General features: G+C 46.8%; 1 protein-coding gene across 1 annotated transcript; it reads right to left on the bottom strand.

The window, feature by feature from the left end:
* Window positions 1-350: 350 nt before the first annotated feature.
* allc (allantoicase) lies at window positions 351-20,953 on the bottom strand. The gene is made up of 11 exons (XM_061052847.1): window positions 20,715-20,953; window positions 18,281-18,331; window positions 18,022-18,109; window positions 13,510-13,629; window positions 3,126-3,205; window positions 2,424-2,556; window positions 2,188-2,343; window positions 1,870-1,943; window positions 1,545-1,653; window positions 1,350-1,468; window positions 351-631 (listed from the first exon to the last, which is right to left on the bottom strand). Exons 1-11 carry the CDS (start codon window positions 20,802-20,804, stop codon window positions 452-454), a joined length of 1,200 nt encoding a protein of 399 aa, XP_060908830.1. The 5' UTR covers window positions 20,805-20,953; the 3' UTR covers window positions 351-451.
* Between the last annotated feature and the right edge of the window lie 1,074 nt (window positions 20,954-22,027).

Genomic DNA, 22,027 nt, shown 5'->3' with positions numbered 1-22,027 from the left:
AGGGTCAGAAAGTGAATGATGTCATAAACGAGATTAAGATTATGAATCTGAAATGTTTAGAATCTAAAATGCACAGTTTGTAAATTCAGCCAACAGGGGGCGCTCAATCAAAACAATAACAAAGATGATGTTGAAGCTGGCAGGGAATCATGGGAGTCCTCTCTGCTAAAACATTTTACACCTTTAAAGGTGCAGAGGGACTCTACAGATCAAATGGTAGTTCATTCCACCACTGGGGGGCGCCAGAGGAGAAGAGTAGTGGATCATCATGTAGGTTTAGTCCAGTCTGAATGAATTCAGATATTTGAGTGTAAATATTATACATATTAAACCTTTAAAGAAACAAACTGCAACATGACTCCTATTTTATTTCCTGACTGGTTGGTGACATCGTCATCAACCACGGATCAGATCTTTTACGTCCTGTCAGTGTTTGAGTTTTTGTCCAGGATCACAGTTTGGAGACAGCTCTCTTCTGATTGGCCGGAGCAGAGGTGATGGGCGTGGCTCGACCCCACAGGCGCAGCCGGCTGACTCCTCCGTCCGGACTGATGACGAGACGCACATGAGTGACAGGTGAGATCAAGGTGAGGTCGCTGCGGCTGTAGAGGTGTGTGTGGTGAGGGCGGAGCTGCAGACAGGAAGTAGATTATAAACATTCATGAGCAGACAGGAAGTAGATTAAATATAAACACTCATCATATGAACAGACAGGAAGTAGATTATAAACACTCATCATATGAACAGACAGGAAGTAGATTATAAACACTCATGATCAGACAGGAAGTATATTATAAACACTCATGAGCAGACAGGAAGTAGATTAAATATAAACACTCATCATATGAACAGACAGGAAGTAGATTATAAACACTCATCATATGAACAGACAGGAAGTAGATTATAAACACTCATCATATGAACAGACAGGAAGTAGATTATAAACACTCATCATATGAACAGACAGGAAGTAGATTATAAACACTCATGATCAGACAGGAAGTAGATTATAAACACTCATGATCAGACAGGAAGTAGATTATAAACACTCATCATATGAACAGACAGGAAGTAGAAATAAATAAATATTAATTTCTCTCTAATAATGATCTTTACATTTAAAATAATAGGAAACACTTTAAACATCATCGGAGCAGAGATGATATAAAACTAAACAGGACCAGTGGTGTAGATGTGTGTGTGTGTGTGTGTGTGTGTGTGTGTGTGTGTGTGTGTGTGTGTGTTGTGTGTGGACGGATGGATTTAATTGTTTGTGACTTTACGTGTGTTTTAAACAATGACTAACAATCAACAGGAAGGGAACAGAGTCGGACAGGAAGTAAACTTACTTTCTGAGGAGGAAGCAGGACCTGCCATTTCCCAGAATTCCACCTGCCCCTGACGCCCTGAGCCTCCTCCTCCTCGGTCAAAGAACAAGCCTCGATCCAGCAAGAGTCCGGGAAGTTACCTGGAAGGGAACACAGGTGAAGTGATGTAGTCTCCTGCTTAAAGAACTACAAAGACAGTAGCTGTGTGATGCTAACCTTTAAAGTGTTTGGTGTCGACCTCGATGCTGCTGATGACTCCTGAATGGCCAAGTCGAAACACGGCCCACTCCCAGCCTGGGACCTGCAGGATCCCTCTCTGGTCCACCTGTAAGACAAGCAGGGACACAGCTGGTACTTAAGATAAGGTAAACCCCGAACCCAAGTACCAGAGGAACCTTGATGGTCGTTAGTGGATCAGTCGTTACAGGAACCAAAGTGGATCTCACCAAAAGTAAACCTTCTAAGTTCAGGCGTAGTATACTCTTGTTACATTGAAATCTGAGGGACGTTGTTGTTACTGTCAGGATGTGTGTGTTTATACCTTTAGCTGTTTTGGCCTGTCCAGTCTGCGGGCTGTTTCCCAGCCGTCAGCCATGTTGAGAGCTTGGCCGAGACCTGCAAAGAAAACACAGCATACCACCAGTGCCACCAGTGTCTCCATACCACCAGTGTAACCAAAGTCTCCCGTTGGTTACACCCCAACACCACTAGAGTCACCACTGATTCAGTCCACCCACAGTCAGTTGGTTGCTGATTTTAGCAGGAGCAGGGCTGAAGCTGACTGAAGGTAACATTGTACACTTATAGTAACATCAAACTCGATGATGTCAGCAATAAACATAAAAAGATAAATCCTGACCAATCACGTTGCGTGGATGCCCGAAGTGGGCGTCACTGTAGCTGAGACAGACTCCCCCGTTGGTCAGAGCCAGCAGGTCGACGTCCTGGTGGGAGGGCACAGACGACCAGTCGCTCTCTCCGACTCCGTAAACCCGCAGTCTGGCTATCCCTCCATCTGATGACCCACAGATACTGAACAGTTCAGTGTGTTTTATGTGATTATATTAATGTGTGTGTGTGTGTGTTTGTGTGTACCTGGGTACATGTTGAGGCGCAGGTGTGTCACTCTGTGGTTGAAACTGACTTTGAAGTAGTTATGGCAGCTGTCAGAGTATCCAGGTTTCAGCTGTGTCACACACACCAGGTCAGGCCACGCCTCTGAGCCCAGCTGTCAATCAAACCACACCTTAGCTGTCATTCACAATAAACCCAGATCTCTGTGTATAACCGTAGACTTTAGACGTGGGCGTTGCCATGGTGACTTCAGCTTGGCTTGTGAACTTCTCTTTTGGAGCCTTAAGTTAGATGTTTTGAGCATCTTGGGTTTTTGGATGGGAGGGATACACTTTGAAACATCTCTATAATGTTTGACAGGCTGCCATGGTAACAACATGCCAATCAAAGGTGACCCTGCCCTGACTCCTCCCCTATTTCCAGGTCGATTAATGGGACAATTATTTACTCAAATTGAATTGAATAAACTGAACATCATGCTGAATTGCTGAAGACTTGAAGCGACAGATTAAGACCATAAAGTCCATAGGAAAAATGTTTACTGTGGAATTAAATCAATTGACAAGTAGGAACATTTAACTAAAGGCAACCATATATTCAGACGGTTTCAACCCCTGCTGGATATTAAAGAAGGTGCAGGTTTGGGACATTTCTGCCTTGGCTTCACTATTGAAATCATAGGGCATGTCATAAATGTTTTGTGTGTGTGTGTGTGTGTGTTACCTTGGCGACAGCAGCCAGTTGGCTGTCAGAGGCGGCCATGCCAGTTCGGTCTCCATCCAGGGTGAAAGGGGATGTTTCATCTGGAGGAGATCATAAACAGTGGATATAAGAACAGCTTCACTCTTTTAATGTCCACTGAATTGCCCTCCATCAAGGTTCAACATGAACTCATTGCTCACTTTTTAGGGTACTCCCTCCCGACATGTAGCCCCCCATAGTAAGTTTCACCTCTTACTATGTGAATGAAGTACTCTTTAACTATGGTGCACTCACTTTTTGTGTCTTCAATATAGCAAAGAATCAAGACTGCACATACGACACCTGATTTTAAGTCCAAAAACCTGTGCCACTCGAGTCACCAGTGCCTCCAGTGCCACTCAAGTCACCAGGGTCTCCAGAGCCCCTAGAGTCAACAGGGTCTCCAGTGCCACTAGAGTCACCAGGGTCTCCAGTGCCACTAGAGTCACCAGGTTCTCCAGTGTCACTAGAGTCACCATTTTCTCCAGTGCCACTTGAGTCACCAGGGTCTCCAGTGCCACTAGAGTCATCATTTTCACCAGTGCCACTATAGTCTCCAGGGTTACTAGTGCACTAGAGTCACCATGGTCTCCAGAACCACTAGAGTCACAAGGGTCTCCAGTGCCACTAGAGTCACCATTTTCACCAGTGCCACTGAAGTCTCCAGGGTTACCAGTGCACTAGAGTCACCAGTTTCACCAGATCCACTAGAGTCACCATGGTCTCCAGAACCACTCAAGTCACCAGGGTCTCCAGAGCCCCTAGAGCCAACAGGGTCTCCAGTGCCACTAGAGTCACCAGGGTCTCCAGAGCCCCTAGAGTCAACAGTGTCTCCAGTGCCACTAGAGTCACCAGGGTATCCAGTGCCACTAGAGTCACCAGGTTCTCCAGTGCCACTTGAGTCACCAGGGTCTCCAGAGCCCCTAGAGTCAACAGTGTCTCCAGTGCCACTAGAGTCACCAGGGTATCCAGTGTCACTAGAGTCACCATTTTCTCTAGTGCCACTTGAGTCACCAGGGTCTCCAGTGCCACTAGAGTCATCATTTTCACGAGTGCCACTATAGTCTCCAGGGTTACTAGGGCACTAGAGTCACCAGTTTCACCAGATCCACTAGAGTCACCATGGTCTCCAGAACCACTAGAGTCACCAGGGTCTCCAGTGCCACTCAAGTCACCAGCGTCTCCAGAGCCCCTAGAGTCAACAGGGTCTCCAGTGCCACTAGAGTCATCAGGGTCTCCAGTGCCACTAGAGTCACCAGGTTCTCCAGTGCCACTCAAGTCACCACGGTCTCCAGAGCCCCTACAGTCAACAGGGTCTACAGTGCCACTAGAGTCACCAGGGTCTCCAGAGCCCCTAGAGTCAACAGGGTCTCCAGTGCCACTAGAGTCACCAGGGTCTCCAGTGTCACTAGAGTCACCATTTTCTCCAGTGCCACTTGAGTCACCAGGGTCTCCAGTGCCACTTGAGTCATCATTTTCACCAGTGCCACTATAGTCTCCAGGGTTACTAGTGCACTAGAGTCACCAGTTTCACCAGATCCACTAGAGTCACCATGATCTCCAGAACCACTAGAGTCACCATGATCTCCAGAACCACTAGAGTCACCAGGGTCTCCAGTGCCACTAGAGTCACCAGGGTCACCAGAGCCCCTAGAGTCAACAGGGTCTCCAGTGCCACTAGAGTTACCAGGGTCACCAGAGCCCCTAGAGTCAACAGGGTCTCTAGATCCACTGGAGTCACCAGGGTCTCCAGTGCCACTAGAGTCACCATGTTCTCCAGAGCCACTAGAGTCACCAGGTTCTCCAGTGCCACTAGAGTTACCAGTTTCACCAGATCCACTAGAGTCACCATGATCTCCAGAACCACTAGAGTCACCAGGGTCTCCAGTGCCACTAGAGTCACCAGGGTCCCTAGAGTCAACAAGGTCTCCAGATCTACTGGAGTCACCAGGGTCTCCAGTGCCACTAGAGTTACCAGGGTCACCAGAGCCCCTAGAGTCAACAGGGTCTCTAGATCCACTGGAGTCACCAGGGTCTCCAGTGCCACTAGAGTCACCATGTTCTCCAGAACCACTAGAGTCACTATGTTCTCCAGTGTCACTAGAGTCACCAGGTTCTCCAGATCCACTAGAGTCACCATGTTCACCAGATCCACTAGAGTCACCAGGTTCTCCAGATCCACTAGAGTCACCATGTTCACCAGATCCACTAGAGTCACCATGTTCTCCAGTGCCACTAGAGTCACCAGGTTATCCAGTGCCACTAGTCACCAAGTTCTCCAGTGTCACTAGAGTCAACAGGTTCTCCAGATCCACTAGAGTCACCAGTTTCACCAGATCCACTAGAGTCACCATGATCTCCAGAACCACTAGAGTCAACAGGGTCTCCAGTGCCACTAGAGTCACCAGGGTCTCCAGTGCCACTAGAGTCATCATTTTCACCAGTGCCACTATAGTCACCATGGTCTCCAGAGCCACTAGAGTCACCAGGGTCTCCAGTGCCACTAGAGTCACCAGGGTCACCAGAGCCCTTAGAGTCAACAGGGTCTCCAGATCTACTGGAGTCACCAGGGTCACCAGAGCCCTTAGAGTCAACAGGGTCTCCAGATCTACTGGAGTCACCAGGGTCTCCAGTGCCACTAGAGTTACCAGGGTCACCAGAGCCCCTAGAGTCAACAGGGTCTCTAGATCCACTGGAGTCACCAGGGTCTCCAGTGCCACTAGAGTCACCATGTTCTCCAGAGCCACTAGAGTAACTAGGTTCTCCAGTGCCACTAGAGTCACCAGTTTCACCAGATCCACTAGAGTCACCATGATCTCCAGAACCACTAGAGTCACCAGGGTCTCCAGTGCCACTAGAGTCACCATGTTCTCCAGTGCCACTAGAGTCACCAGGTTATCCAGTGCCACTAGAGTCACCAGGGTCTCCAGAGCCACTAGAATCACCAGGTTCTCGAGTGCCACTAGAGTCAACAGGGTCTCCAGTGCCACTAGAGTCACCATGTTCTCCAGTGCCACTAGAGTCACCAGGTTATCCAGTGCCACTAGTCACCAAGTTCTCCAGTGTCACTAGAGTCAACAGGTTCTCCAGATCCACTAGAGTCACCAGGGTCTCCAGTGCCACTAGAGTCACCATGATCTCCAGAACCACTAGAGTCACCAGGGTCTCCAGTGCCACTAGAGTCATCATTTTCACCAGTGCCACTATAGTCACCATGGTCTCCAGAGCCACTAGAGTCACCAGGGTCTCCAGTGCCACTAGAGTCACCAGGGTCACCAGAGCCCTTAGAGTCAACAGGGTCTCCAGATCTACTGGAGTCACCAGGGTCACCAGAGCCCTTAGAGTCAACAGGGTCTCCAGATCTACTGGAGTCACCAGGGTCTCCAGTGCCACTAGAGTTACCAGGGTCACCAGAGCCCCTAGAGTCAACAGGGTCTCTAGATCCACTGGAGTCACCAGGGTCTCCAGTGCCACTAGAGTCACCATGTTCTCCAGAGCCACTAGAGTAACTAGGTTCTCCAGTGCCACTAGAGTCACCAGTTTCACCAGATCCACTAGAGTCACCATGATCTCCAGAATCACTAGAGTCACCAGGGTCTCCAGTGCCACTAGAGTCACCATGTTCTCCAGTGCCACTAGAGTCACCAGGTTATCCAGTGCCACTAGAGTCACCAGGGTCTCCAGAGCCACTAGAATCACCAGGTTCTCGAGTGCCACTAGAGTCAACAGGGTCTCCAGTGCCACTAGAGTCACCAGGGTCACCAGAGCCACTCGAGTCACCAGGGTCTCCAGAGCCACTCGAGTCACCAGGGTCTCCAGTGCCACTAGAGTCACCAGGTTCTCCAGTGCCACTAGAGTCACCAGTTTCACCAGATCCACTAGAGTCACTATGTTCTCCAGTGTCACTAGAGTCACCAGGTTCTCCAGATCCACTAGAGTCACCATGATCAGCAGATCCACTAGAGTCACCATGTTCTCCAGTACCACTAGAGTTACCAGGTTATCCAGTGCCACTAGTCACCAAGTTCTCCAGTGTCACTAGAGTCACCAGGTTCTCCAGTGCCACTAGAGTCACCAGTTTCACCAGATCCACTAGTGTCATCATGTTCTCTAGAACCACTAGAGTCACTATGTTCTCCAGTGTCACTAGAGTCACCAGGTTCTCCAGATCCACTAGAGTCACCATGTTCACCAGATCCACTAGAGTCACCATGTTCTCCAGTGCCACTAGAGTCACCAGGTTATCCAGTGCCACTAGTCATCAAGTTCTCCATTGCCACTAGAGTCACCATGTTCTCCAGAGCCACTAGAGTCACCAGGTTCTCCAGTGCCACTAGAGTCACCAGTTTCACCAGATCCACTAGAGTTACCATGATCTCCAGAACCACTAGAGTCACCAGGGTCTCCAGTGCCACTAGAGTCACCAGGGTCACCAGAGCCCCTAGAGCCCCTAGAGTCAACAGGGTCTCCAGATCCACTAGAGTCACCAGGGTCTCCAGTGCCACTAGAGTCACCAGGTTCTCCAGTGCCACTAGAGTCACCATGTTCTCCAGTGCCACTAGAGTCACCAGGTTATCCAGTGCCACTAGAGTCACCAGGGTCACCAGAGCCACTCGAGTCACCAGGGTCTCCAGTGCCACTAGAGTCACCAGTTTCACCAGATCCACTAGTGTCATCATGTTCTCTAGAACCACTAGAGTCACTACGTTCTCCAGTGTCACTAGAGTCACCAGGTTCTCCAGATCCACTAGAGTCACCATGTTCACCAGATCCACTAGAGTCACCATGTTCTCCAGTGCCACTAGAGTCACCATGTTCTCCAGTGTCACTAGAGTCAACAGGGTCACCAGAGCCACTCGAGTCACCAGGGTCTCCAGTGCCACTAGAGTCACCAGTTTCACCAGATCCACTAGAGTCACCATGTTCTCCAGAACTACTAGAGTCACCAGGTTTTCCAGTGCCACTAGAGTCACCATGTTCTCCAGTGCCACTAGAGTCACCAGGTTCTCCAGTGCCACTAGTCATCAAGTTCTCCAGTGCCACTAGAGTCACCATGTTCTCCAGAGCCACTAGAGTCACCAGGTTCTCCAGTGCCACTAGAGTCACCAGTTTCACCAGATCCACTAGAGTTACCATGATCTCCAGAACCACTAGAGTCACCAGGGTCTCCAGTGCCACTAGAGTCACCAGGGTCACCAGAGCCCCTAGAGTCACCAGGGTCACCAGAGCCCCTAGAGCCCCTAGAGTCAACAGGGACTCCAGATCCACTAGAGTCACCAGGGTCTCCAGTGCCACTAGAGTCACCAGGTTCTCCAGTGCCACTAGAGTCACCATGTTCTCCAGTGACACTATAGTCACCAGGTTATCCAGTGCCACTAGAGTCACCAGGGTCTCCAGAGCCACTAGAATCACCAGGTTCTCCAGTGCCACTAGAGTCAACAGGGTCTCCAGTGCCACTAGAGTCACCAGGGTCACCAGAGCCACTCGAGTCACCAGGGTCTCCAGTGCCACTAGAGTCACCAGTTTCACCAGATCCACTAGTGTCATCATGTTCTCTAGAACCACTAGAGTCACTACGTTCTCCAGTGTCACTAGAGTCACCAGGTTCTCCAGATCCACTAGAGTCACCATGTTCACCAGATCCACTAGAGTCACCATGTTCTCCAGTGCCACTAGAGTCACCATGTTCTCCAGTGTCACTAGAGTCAACAGGGTCACCAGAGCCACTCGAGTCACCAGGGTCTCCAGTGCCACTAGAGTCACCAGTTTCACCAGATCCACTAGAGTCACCATGTTCTCCAGAACTACTAGAGTCACCAGGTTTTCCAGTGCCACAAGAGTCACCAGGTTCTCCAGATCCACTAGAGTCACCATGTTCACCAGATCCACTAGAGTCACCATGTTCTCCAGTGCCACTAGAGTCACCAGGTTATCCAGTGCCACTAGTCATCAAGTTCTCCAGTGCCACTAGAGTCACCATGTTCTCCAGAGCCACTAGAGTCACCAGGTTCTCCAGTGCCACTAGAGTCACCAGTTTCACCAGATCCATTAGAGTTACCATGATCTCCAGAGCCACTAGAGTCACCAGGGTCTCCAGTGCCACTAGAGTCACCAGGTTCTCCAGTGCCACTAGAGTCACCATGTTCTCCAGTGCCACTAGAGTCACCAGGTTATCCAGTGCCACTAGAGTCACCAGGGTCTCCAGAGCCACTAGAATCACCAGGTTCTCCAGTGCCACTAGAGTCACCATGTTCTCCAGTGCCACTAGAGTCACTATGTTCTCCAGTGTCACTAGAGTCACCAGGTTCTCCAGATCCACTAGAGTCACCATGTTCACCAGATCCACTAGAGTCACCATGTTCTCCAGTGCCACTAGAGTCACCAGGTTATCCAGTGCCACTAGTCATCAAGTTCTCCAGTGCCACTAGAGTCACCATGTTCTCCAGAGCCACTAGAGTCACCAGGTTCTCCAGTGCCACTAGAGTCACCAGTTTCACCAGATCCACTAGAGTTACCATGATCTCCAGAACCACTAGAGTCACCAGGGTCTCCAGTGCCACTAGAGTCACCAGGGTCACCAGAGCCCCTAGAGCCCCTAGAGTCAACAGGGTCTCCAGATCCACTAGAGTCACCAGGGTCTCCAGTGCCACTAGAGTCACCAGGTTCTCCAGTGCCACTAGAGTCACCATGTTCTCCAGTGCCACTAGAGTCACCAGGTTATCCAGTGCCACTAGAGTCACCAGGGTCTCCAGAGCCACTAGAATCACCAGGTTCTCCAGTGCCACTAGAGTCAACAGGGTCTCCAGTGCCACTAGAGTCACCAGGGTCACCAGAGCCACTCGAGTCACCAGGGTCTCCAGTGCCACTAGAGTCACCAGTTTCACCAGATCCACTAGTGTCATCATGTTCTCTAGAACCACTAGAGTCACTACGTTCTCCAGTGTCACTAGAGTCACCAGGTTCTCCAGATCCACTAGAGTCACCATGTTCACCAGATCCACTAGAGTCACCATGTTCTCCAGTGCCACTAGAGTCACCATGTTCTCCAGTGTCACTAGAGTCAACAGGGTCACCAGAGCCACTCGAGTCACCAGGGTCTCCAGTGCCACTAGAGTCACCAGTTTCACCAGATCCACTAGAGTCACCATGTTCTCCAGAACTACTAGAGTCACCAGGTTTTCCAGTGCCACTAGAGTCACCATGTTCTCCAGTGCCACTAGAGTCACCAGGTTCTCCAGTGCCACTAGTCATCAAGTTCTCCAGTGCCACTAGAGTCACCATGTTCTCCAGAGCCACTAGAGTCACCAGGTTCTCCAGTGCCACTAGAGTCACCAGTTTCACCAGATCCACTAGAGTTACCATGATCTCCAGAACCACTAGAGTCACCAGGGTCTCCAGTGCCACTAGAGTCACCAGAGTCACCAGAGCCCCTAGAGCCCCTAGAGTCAACAGGGTCTCCAGATCCACTAGAGTCACCAGGGTCTCCAGTGCCACTAGAGTCACCAGGTTCTCCAGTGCCACTAGAGTCACCATGTTCTCCAGTGCCACTAGAGTCACCAGGTTCTCCAGTGCCACTAGAGTCACCAGTTTCACCAGATCCACTAGTGTCATCATGTTCTCTAGAACCACTAGAGTCACTATGTTCTCCAGTGTCACTAGAGTCACCAGGTTCTCCAGATCCACTAGAGTCACCATGTTCACCAGATCCACTAGAGTCACCATGTTCTCCAGTGCCACTAGAGTCACCATGTTCTCCAGTGTCACTAGAGTCACCAGGTTCTCCAGATCCACTAGAGTCATCATGTTCTCCAGTGTCACTAGAGTCACCAGGCTCTCCAGATCCACTAGAGTCACCATGTTCTCCAGTGCCACTAGAGTCATCATGTTCTCCAGAACCACTAGAGTCACCATGTTCTCCAGTGCCACTAGAGTCACCAGGTTATCCAGTGCCACTAGAGTCAACAGGTTCTCCAGAGCCCCTAGAGTCACCAGGGTCTCCAGTGCTACTAGAGTCACCAGGTTCTCCAGAACTACTAGAGTCACCAGGTTCTCCAGTGCCACTAGAGTCACCAGTTTCACCAGATCCACTAGAGTCACCATGTTCTCCAGAACAACCGTCAACCTGTCTTTTGGACCCAATCCCAACCAAGCTGTTTAAGGAAGTCTTTCCCTTAGTTAGCATCTCTATATTAGATATGATCAATTCGTCTATACTGACAGGCTACGTACCACAGGCATTTAAAGTAGCGGTACTCAAACCTCTACTTAAAATGCCTACTCTAGATTCAGGAACTCTAGCTAACTACAGGCCTATATCCAACCTTCCTTTTATCTCGAAGATCCTGGAGAAGGTGGTAGCTAATCAGCTGTGTGACTTTCTCCATGACAACAGTTTATTTGAGGAGCTTCAGTCAGGATTTAGAGTCCACCATAGCACTGAGACTGCATTAGTTGAAGTTACAAACGACCTACTGCTAGCTTCAGACAGGGGACTTCTCTCTGTGCTCGTCTTGTTAGATCTTAGTGCTGCTTTTGACACCATTGACCATCAGATCCTGTTGAACCTCAGAGAGACTTTTTCTCGTGATTTGACTGTCCTTAGTGACATCAGCCTGGCATCTAGCACCACTGTTAGGAATCTAGGAGTTCTATTTGATCAAGATATGTCCTTTAGCTCTCACATCAGGCAAATTTCAAGAACTGCCTATTTTCACCTTCGTAATATATCTAAGAACAGGAATATCATGTTGCAAAATAATGCAGAAAAACTAGTTCATGCATTTGTTACCTCCAGATTGGATTATTGTAACTCTCTTTTGTCTGGGTGCTCTGGCAAGTCTCTATAGACTCTTCAACTAGTCCAGAACGCTGCAGCTCGTGTACTGACCAGAACTAGGAAGAGGGACCATATTAGCTTCTCTGCACTGGCTCCCTATACAGTCTAGAATAGAATTCAAGATCCTTCTTCTCACCTACAAAGCTCTAAATGGCCAGGCACCATCTTATCTTAAGGAGCTACTAGTGCCGTACTGTCCTTCGAGAACATTACGGTCCCAGAATGCAGGCCTGCTAGTGGTACCTACAGTCTCTGAGTGTACTATGGGGGGTAAAGCCTTCAGTTATCGGGCTCCTCTCCTCTGGAACCGCCTTCCAGACACAGTCTGTATTTTTAAGAATAGACTTAAAACTTTCCTTTTTGATAAATCTTATAGTTAGGGCTGGTGCTGGTGTAGACCAGCTCTTAGTTATGCTGCTATAGGCTTAGACTACTGGGGGAACTGGCACCATGGAGTCACCATGTTCTCCAGAGCCACTAGAGTCACCAGGTTCTCCAGAGCCACTAGAGTCACCAGGTTCTTCAGTGCCACTAGAGTCAACAGGGTCTCCATTGCCACTAGAGTCACCAGGGTCACCAGAGCCATTCGAGTCACCAGGGTCTCCAGTGCCACTAGAGTCACCAGTTTCACCAGATCCACTAGAGTCACCATGTTCTCCAGAACTACTAGAGTCACCAGGTTCTCCAGTGCCACTAGAGTCATCATGTTCTCCAGTGTCACTAGAGTCACCAGGTTCTCCAGTGCCACTAGAGTCACCAGGGTCTCCAGTGTCACTAGAGTCACCAGGGTCACCAGAGCCACTCGAGTCACCAGGGTCTCCAGTGCCACTAGAGTCACCAGGTTCTCCAGTGCCATTAGAGTCACCAGGTTCTCCAGTGCCATTAGAGTCACCAGGTTCTCCAGTGCCATTAGAGTCACCATGTTCTCCAGAACCACTAGCGTCACCAGGGTCTCCAGTGCCACTAGAGTCACCTGGGTCACCAGTGCCACTAGAGCAGGGGTCTCCAACAGGTTGCTCGGGAGCTACTGGTTTCAGTAGCTTGCCTATAGGTTGACCGACTGTGTTAAAAATAAAAATAAAAATCTGACGACGGTAAATGCACCTCTTCCTACCCATAAAAACAAGTATGAAGTACTAATGTTTTCTTGGACATTGATGTGATTTTAAGATTATTGATAAGCATTGACTTATTGCAATTTCACACACACGTACAAACAGTAGCTTAATTCAGCTGAGCTATGTAAATAAATGCAAGCAATTTGATGCAAGTAGCCCTTGGCCACTTTAATTTTTTGAAAGTAGCTCTGAGATGAAAAAAGGTTGGCGACCTCTGCACTAGAGTCTTCAGGATTTCAGTGGCCGCAAGTGTCAGGAAACTTGCATAACACTTGCACTGCGCCGCTTCGCACTGGATGAAAGATAAGGCCCATGATGATTTTGTGTCATATAACACCTTTTTTTATGTACATAGAGAGAAAGTCATTCACTTCTAAAAAATCTTGTGTAATAAGCAGAAGATGGTTGATACCTAGACAGCCGGCCTGGATTGAGACGTAGGGCGAGTGGTTTCCAGTGAAGAAGGACGTGTCGACATCAAAGCCATAGATCAACCCTGGTACTCCCAGCTGGATAATGCACCAGTCGTGACCTTCCAGAAATAGCAGAATAATAAAAGATAGATTTCATCCAGGTTAAACTTCAGGAGGCAAAAGTTTTGTACTTTCAATTTGTTTCTAAAAAAGAACTTAAACCTCCAGAGCCACAAGGCATTGATATTCCTGTGACATAAAGATAGTGTCATGATTTGGTCTTATTTAGTTTTGTATTTCAGTGTTTAGTGTTTCTTTATGTTCTAGTGTGTTTTGTTCATTCTTGAGTTCTGTGTGTCTTTAGTGTTTCATGATTTAGTTTTGTAAATGTCCTCAGTGTTTCTTGTATTGTATTCCTGCCTCTGTGTGTTTCCTTTCATGTTGTTTGCCCTGATTGTCCTCACCTGTGTCTTGTTAGTCTCACCTGTGTCTGATTACCCTATGTCTATTTAGTCTCTGTGTTTCTTACCCTCTGTGTGAGTTCATTGTCATTTGTCGGTGTTGTTGGTAGTTATGTCAGATGTTAGTTTTCCTTGTGCTCCCAGTGATTCCTCGTGGCTACCTTTATTACCTTTCGTCTTTTCAAGAAAGTAAGTTTTTGTTTGCCTTTTTGTTTAAATAAATATTTTTATTTTTTCATTCTGCACTTGGGTCAAGCCACCAGAACCTGACCCAGACTGTTGAAGAAAAGGGATGGATGGATGGATATACATAAAATATCTTGGACTCTATTTTACAGTGGGGGTAAAATGGATCATGAAATTGAGACTGATTTGTGCAGCAGTTAGTGTTGTACCATAATGTTGTTAAAAGGGAGCTGAACCCTGATGACAAACTCTAACATTACCAGTCAATCTCCACTTTTAAGGCCCTGACACACCAAGCAGACGGCAAAGAACTGGTGGCAACGAAGGCACATGACGTCTTTTGTCTTGGCCAAAAAGTTTCACTAGAACACATCTCAAAGACTGCGGCCAACCACCACATATGTTCTGCGCATGAGTGAGAGGAAATAACTCCATACCAGCAGGTGGCGGTAGTCTGTAATTGTCATTCCAAAAAGGGGAAACTAGAAGAGGATGAGGAAGAACGCGGATAAATAAACCGTTTTTATGATACGAAAAGAAAATTTTCTCACTGTGACGCACAACACTGGTATTATAGGAACTTCTAATGGAGAATAATGTCTGATAAAAAGTTGAAAATGGTGCTGGCGGCTCTTGGTCTTTCATTAGTGGAACAAGAAGAGAAGAGGCGCTTCTGCATTTCTTCTCGTGCACTGGCTCTCCTGTTTCGCTTAGCTGAACTGCCAATCAGAGAGATTCCTACCCCAAACGCGCCGGCGACTGATGCAGGTGCTGGTACACCGCAAAAACTAGGGCGACGACCGCTCACCAAAGGAGAAGGGTCTTCTTGGTGTGTCAGGGCCTTTACCCTCACCTGTGGCAATGAGCAGACGCAAAAGGACCAAAAGGGACCAAACTGACAGAAAAATGAGATTACAAGTGGGCAAAATGAGTTTCCTTTGCAGGGTGACTGGTATCAGAGTTATAGAGAGGGTGAGAAGCTCAGAAAACCAGACGGCATCCAGACCTCGACCGATTACTCCTTCATATCAAAGGGTCCAGTTGAGGTGGTTCAGATATCTTATCAGGATCCTCCAGGATGTCTAGCTTTGGAAGTTTTTCCTGGCATGTCCAATAGAGACAAGACTATGGAATAGAACTAAAACAGAAGCTTATCAAACGGCAGAGACTAGCTCCATGGTTCAACTCAGAAACCCGTACTCTAAAACAATCGTCCCGAAAAGAATAAGGCGCTCGACCAAAACAGTAGAATCTCGTTTATTCTGGCAGGATAGTCATAGAAAATATATGAAGGCTCTACGTCACGCTCGAGCTGCCTACTACTCCTCTCTAATCGAGGAAAACAAAAGCAATCCTAGATACCTTTTCAGCACTGTAGCCAGACTGACAGAGAGTCATAGCTCCATTGAGCCTTGTATTCCTTTAGCCCTCAGCAGTAATGACTTCCTGAGCTTTTTCAACAACAAAGTTCTAGACATCAGAGACAAAATTGGTAACGAGCAGGCCTGATAACTGAAGGCTCTACCTCCCATAGTACATTTAGAGGCCGTAGGTACCATGAGCAGGCCTGATAACTGAAGGCTCTACCTCCCATAGTACATTTAGAGACTGTAGGTACCACGAGCAGATTTGATAACTGAAGGCTCTACCTCCCATAGTACATTTAGAGACCGTAGGTACCACGAGCAGGCCTGATAACTGAAGGCTCTACCTCCCATAGTACATTTAGAGACCGTAGGTACCACGAGCAGGCCTGATAACTGAAGGCTCTACCTGCCACAGTACATGCCTCCCCCTCAAAGACAACAACCAGTTGCTGACAATTAGAGGGCGGAGAAAGACTTGAGAAGCTAAAGAACCATGTCGACTTACAAGGTTGAGTTAAATAACAGGATTTAGATCAAATCTGACTCTTCTAGCGTCTACAGTCCGTTGTTTGCAAACTGTTAGCATGTCGAGTATGTGTTTGTGTATTCAACTTTTACCATGACGACTATAGGCCATGGCTAAATGGTGACATTGGAGAGGCTCATTTATTACCTGCTAGTTGAGAAAGGTTTGTAAGGTTCTAACTTATAAAGCTGACTTTAAGATGGGCGAGGGAAGAGACAACTTTTTATTTGTGTCAAACCCGAGACTAATCGTCTCGGATTAGACGACTTTCTGCAGCCGGTAAAGCGGCTACACATGAGACAATGATGACACCGCTAACGATACAAGCTAACGTTACGTCTCAATCTGTTATGAATAATATCTTCAGGGATGTTCACTCTGCTTCTCTCTCTCTCTCTCTTTCTCTCTCTGTCTGTCTCTCTTTATCTTCTTATCTTCATCCGTCTCCGTCCTCTTCCTCTTCCTCTCAGTCGTTGTATCAAACAGTACAGAGACGGGCTAACTTTCTGCTTTGTAGCTGAAGGCTGCTGTGTGAACCATCGCCATAAAGACGTACGCACTTCTCACCAGATGACCTCGACCCGCTGACAAAGTTACATAGTGCTGAGAACAGGCGAGGGGGGCGCTCTGTGGACATGAGAGAGACGCCATTCTCCCTGAAGTTAATGTTCTATTAGATATAAACTACTATTTTAAGGTGGAAAAGTCACATACTGTTTTGTAAGGCATGTTACAAAATTGGTAACCTCCTGCCCTTACCTGGTGCAGATACGTCTGATACGGCAGAGACAGTTCCAGGACCAGATATTAGTCTCGACTGTTTTTCTCCAATTGACCTTTCAGAGCTAAATTCAATTATTAATGCGTCGAAACCATCAACCTGTCTTTTAGACCCAATCCCAACCAAGCTGTTTAAGGAAGTCTTTCCCTTAGTTAGCAACTCTGTATTAGATATGATCAATATGTTTTTACTGGCAGGCTATGTACCACAGTCATTTAAAGTAGCGGTAATCAAACCTCTACTCAAAAAAACCTACTCTAGATTCAGGAACTCTAGCTAACTATAGGCCTATATCCAACCTTCCTTTTATCTCAAAGATCCTGGAGAAGGTGGTAGCTAAACAGCTGTGTGACTTTCTCCATGACAACAGTTTATTTGAGGAGTTCCAGTCAGGATTTAGAGTCCACCATAGCACTGAGACTGCATTAGTTAAAGTTACAAACGATCTACTTCTAGCTTCAGACAGGGGACTTCTCTCTGTCTTCATCTTGTTAGATCTTAGTGCTGCTTTTGACACCATTGACCATCAGATCCTATTATACAGACTAGAACATTTACTTGGAATTACAGGGACTGCTTTAAGTTGGTTTGAATCCTACTTATCAAACCGATCTCAGTTTGTACATGTTAATGATGAGTCCTCTATGCACACCAAAGTTAGCCATGGAGTGCCACAAGGTTCAGTGCTTGGACCAATTCTCTTTACATTATATATGCTTCCTCTGGGAAATATTATGAGGAAACACTCCATACAGTTTCATTGTTATGCAAATGATACTCAGCTTTATGTATCAATGAAGCCCGATGGCACCAGTCACTTATGTAAGCTAGAAACGTGCCGTTTTGAAAACTTTCCTTTTTGATAAATCTCATAGTTAGGGCTGGTGCTGGTGTAGACCAGCTCCTAGTTATGTTGCAATAGGCTTAGACTACCGGGGGAACTGGCACCTTGAGCTTCTCTAAAAGGGTACCAACATATTCTGAATCTTGCACTAAAGACCAAGCTGCATAATTTGATGACTTGTTGCTGTATTCAAACGTTTAATGTGTTTAAATTTTAGCTTAAAACTGCTGACTCATCATGTTATCACACATGTCCAGAATGGGAAAAGAGAAAAAGAGAGACATACAGTACGTCTTTTTCTGGTTGTTTGGTTGGACTTGAGAGAACAGGGCATAAACATACTCACCTGGAATTCTCTTCCTCCTCGACTCCCATCCATCCATCCATTTTCCAAACTCAGTGAAGGCAGAAGCAATGAACTGTGGCGGCTCTTTCTGTACCAATCAAAAAATGTAATTGATGAAAAGGGTGAACCAGAGGATGTTTGTGTCCTTTCGTTAACATGAGTCTGGTGACATTATTAATATTTTACATAATTCATTTTGACTCATTCACACGCCAAATCCTGCTTTCTCCAAACATCAAATGTGGATTCAGAGTCCTACCTTCAGCAGGTTTGAGGCCGGAGCAAACCACTCATCTGTGGCAAAAATAACCTGAAAGAGTGATCAATCAATCAATTGATTATTTTATACGGCACCAATCCAAAACACAAATTATCTCATCACATAAAGAGCAGATCTAGAATTCATATATCATTGAGATGCACAATCAATCCACTACAAACAAGAAAAACTTTAACAAGCAGTGATCTCAAGCAGAACCAGGATCATTGAAAAAGAGAGAGAGAGCGTTTGAGAGTCCCCCAGCAGTCTAAACCTATAGCAGAATAACTAGCAGCTTGTCCAAGCCTGAGCCAGCACAAATGATAAGCTTTATCAAATAGGAATGTTTTAAGTCTGTTCTTAAAAGTACAGTGTGTGTTGGCCTCCCGGACCCTGACTAGTAGATGATTACAAAGGAGAGGGGCCTGACAACTGAAGGCTCTACCTCCCATAGTACACTTAGAGACCGTAGGTACCACGAGCAGGCCTGATAACTGAAGGCTCTACCTCCCATAGTACATATAGAGGCCGTAGGTACCATGAGCAGGCCTGATAACTGAAGGCTCTACCTCCCATAGTACACTTAGAGACCGTAGGTACCACGAGCAGATTTGATAACTGAAGGCTCTACCTCCCATAGTACATTTAGAGACCGTAGGTACCACGAGCAGGCCTGATAACTGAAGGCTCTACCTCCCATACTACATTTAGAGACCGTAGGTACCACGAGCAGGCCTGATAACTGAAGGCTCTACCTCCCATAGTACATTTAGAGGCCGTAGGTACCATGAGCAGGCCTGATAACTGAAGGCTCTACCTCCCATAGTACATTTAGAGACTGTAGGTACCACGAGCAGATTTGATAACTGAAGGCTCTACCTCCCATAGTACACTTAGAGACCGTAGGTACCACGAGCAGGCCTGATAACTGAAGGCTCTACCTCCCATAGTACATTTAGAGGCCGTAGGTACCATGAGCAGGCCTGATAACTGAAGGCTCTACCTCCCATAGTACATTTAGAGACTGTAGGTACCACGAGCAGATTTGATAACTGAAGGCTCTACCTCCCATAGTACATTTAGAGACCGTAGGTACCACGAGCAGGCCTGATAACTGAAGGCTCTACCTCCCATAGTACATTTAGAGACCGTAGGTACCATGAGCAGGCCTGATAACTGAAGGCTCTACCTCCCATAGTACATTTAGAGACCGTAGGTACCACGAGCAGGCCTGATAACTGAAGGCTCTACCTGCCACAGTACATGCCTCCCCCTCAAAGACAACAACCAGTTGCTGACAATTAGAGGGCGGAGAAAGACTTGAGAAGCTAAAGAACCATGTCGACTTACAAGGTTGAGTTAAATAACAGGATTTAGATCAAATCTGACTCTTCTAGCGTCTACAGTCCGTTGTTTGCAAACTGTTAGCATGTCGAGTATGTGTTTGTGTATTCAACTTTTACCATGACGACTATAGGCCATGGCTAAATGGTGACATTGGAGAGGCTCATTTATTACCTGCTAGTTGAGAAAGGTTTGTAAGGTTCTAACTTATAAAGCTGACTTTAAGATGGGCGAGGGAAGAGACAACTTTTTATTTGTGTCAAACCCGAGACTAATCGTCTCGGATTAGATGACTTTCTGCAGCCGGTAAAGCGGCTACACATGAGACAATGATGACACCGCTAACGATACAAGCTAACGTTACGTCTCAATCTGTTATGAATAATATCTTCAGGGATGTTCACTCTGCTTCTCTCTCTCTCTCTCTTTCTCTCTCTGTCTGTCTCTCTTTATCTTCTTATCTTCATCCGTCTCCGTCCTCTTCCTCTTCCTCTCAGTCGTTGTATCAAACAGTACAGAGATGGGCTAACTTTCTGCTTTGTAGCTGAAGGCTGCTGTGTGAACCATCGCCATAAAGACGTACGCACTTCTCACCAGATGACCTCGACCCGCTGACAAAGTTACATAGTGCTGAGAACAGGCGAGGGGGGCGCTCTGTGGACATGAGAGAGACGCCATTCTCCCTGAAGTTAATGTTCTATTAGATATAAACTACTATTTTAAGGTGGAAAAGTCACATACTGTTTTGTAAGGCATGCTTCTTCTTTAGATAGCTTAGATAGAAGTTTAATTAAGTATCATCTGCATAACAATTAACAATTATGGAGTGTTTCTTCATGGTATTGCCAAAGCTAGCCTTTTACCAAGCACTGAACCCTGTGGAAATCCTTGAAATGGTTTGCTACAAACTATATAGAATACAACCCAATACATCCTGAAAAGATTTAGCTTAGCATAAAGTCTGGAGATCTCATCAGTAGAACACACAGTAGAATCAGGTACTAGATATTTTGAAGTCATGAATATGTGTTCATGTATTTAGTTAATGAATATCTTTGCATGTGTTTTTGCAGTGTTTGTAGTGACTCACCTTTCCACCTACTGCTTCACAGGCCAGATCATTAAACTGCAGGAAGTCTAGCTCTGCTGCAGCCTTCAGTGCCGTCCTCCTCTCCGACATGTTGGAAACGTTAATTTGCAGCTGGTTCCTGCTGAGGGCTGAAGAACCAGTTAGCTGGGCTCGATCATACAGGACAAAGTTCACTGTCTGCTCCGTCACAGCAGGCTGTTTGTTTAGACAGAGTGAGGGTCACTGACCTCGTGAATCCCTGCATGAAGCTCTGTTAATGAACCACAAAGACTCTGTGATTACACCCTGAGAGGAGCCGATATCCACCACCAAAATGTCATTTACCATTCTGCTTCTAATCCTCGATGACATCGACCTGATTTGTTTACATGTACAGGGAAACTCACGACAATAACAACAACAACAATACTGATAATGATAGCCTTTATTTGTACTGCATCTTTCATACAAGATATTCAGCTCAAAGTGGGATTATTAGTGGGTGTATTTTACATGAATATAGACTGAATGAAAACAAATGACATAACAGCTGAATGTCTTCAGTTGTTATGTATAGGAAAAAAACATATGATACACAGACTAGACTTACACACTGTTCAGAATACGATGTTTTGTTTATATAATCAATCATAAGACTGCACAGACAGATTGACAGATGTGCACATTATTTTGCTGACAGACAAAGGCTGTGGTCTGGTCTGTGTGAAGCATTACTTATTATTTGACTCTTTTCTGTCAGTTAGTAGTTACAGGTGTTTGATTGAATCTTTAAATCATCACTTTTATATCATAAGAAAGAAAGAGTCTCTCAAGGGTTCCACAAGGATCTCCTCGAGAGAACACAGAGACACTGAAGAACCATAAGACCACATTGTAAACCCAGGATACAGAGGTTCAGTGAAGGTGGTGTTGAAGGTGTGGAGGTGGATCAGTGTGTCAGAGGAGACTCTGTAGAAGGACAGAGAGCCAGCAGGACAGTCCACATACACTGCTACTCTGTTAGAGACAGAGGAGGAGGAGGAGAGAGGGAGGTCTGTTACTCCGTTAGAGACAGAGGAGGAGGAGAGAGGGAGGTCTGTTACTCTGTTAGAGACAGAGGAGGAGGAGGAGATAGGGAGGTCTGTTACTCTGTTAGAGACAGAGGAGGAGGAGGAGAGAGGGAGGTCTGTTACTCTGTTAGAGACAGAGGAGGAGGAGGAGAGAGGGAGGTCTGTTACTCTGTTAGAGACAGAGGAGGAGGAGGAGAGAGGGAGGTCTGTTACTCTGTTAGAGACAGAGGAGGAGGAGGAGAGAGGGAGGTCTGTTACTCTGTT

The sequence above is a fragment of the Labrus mixtus genome, chromosome 12 (genome assembly GCF_963584025.1).
Source record: "Labrus mixtus chromosome 12, fLabMix1.1, whole genome shotgun sequence".
In the NCBI taxonomy this organism is placed as follows: domain Eukaryota; kingdom Metazoa; phylum Chordata; class Actinopteri; order Labriformes; family Labridae; genus Labrus; species Labrus mixtus.
The sequence above is the reverse complement of the archived record's forward strand: the minus strand, read 5'-3'. Positions and strand labels throughout refer to the sequence as shown.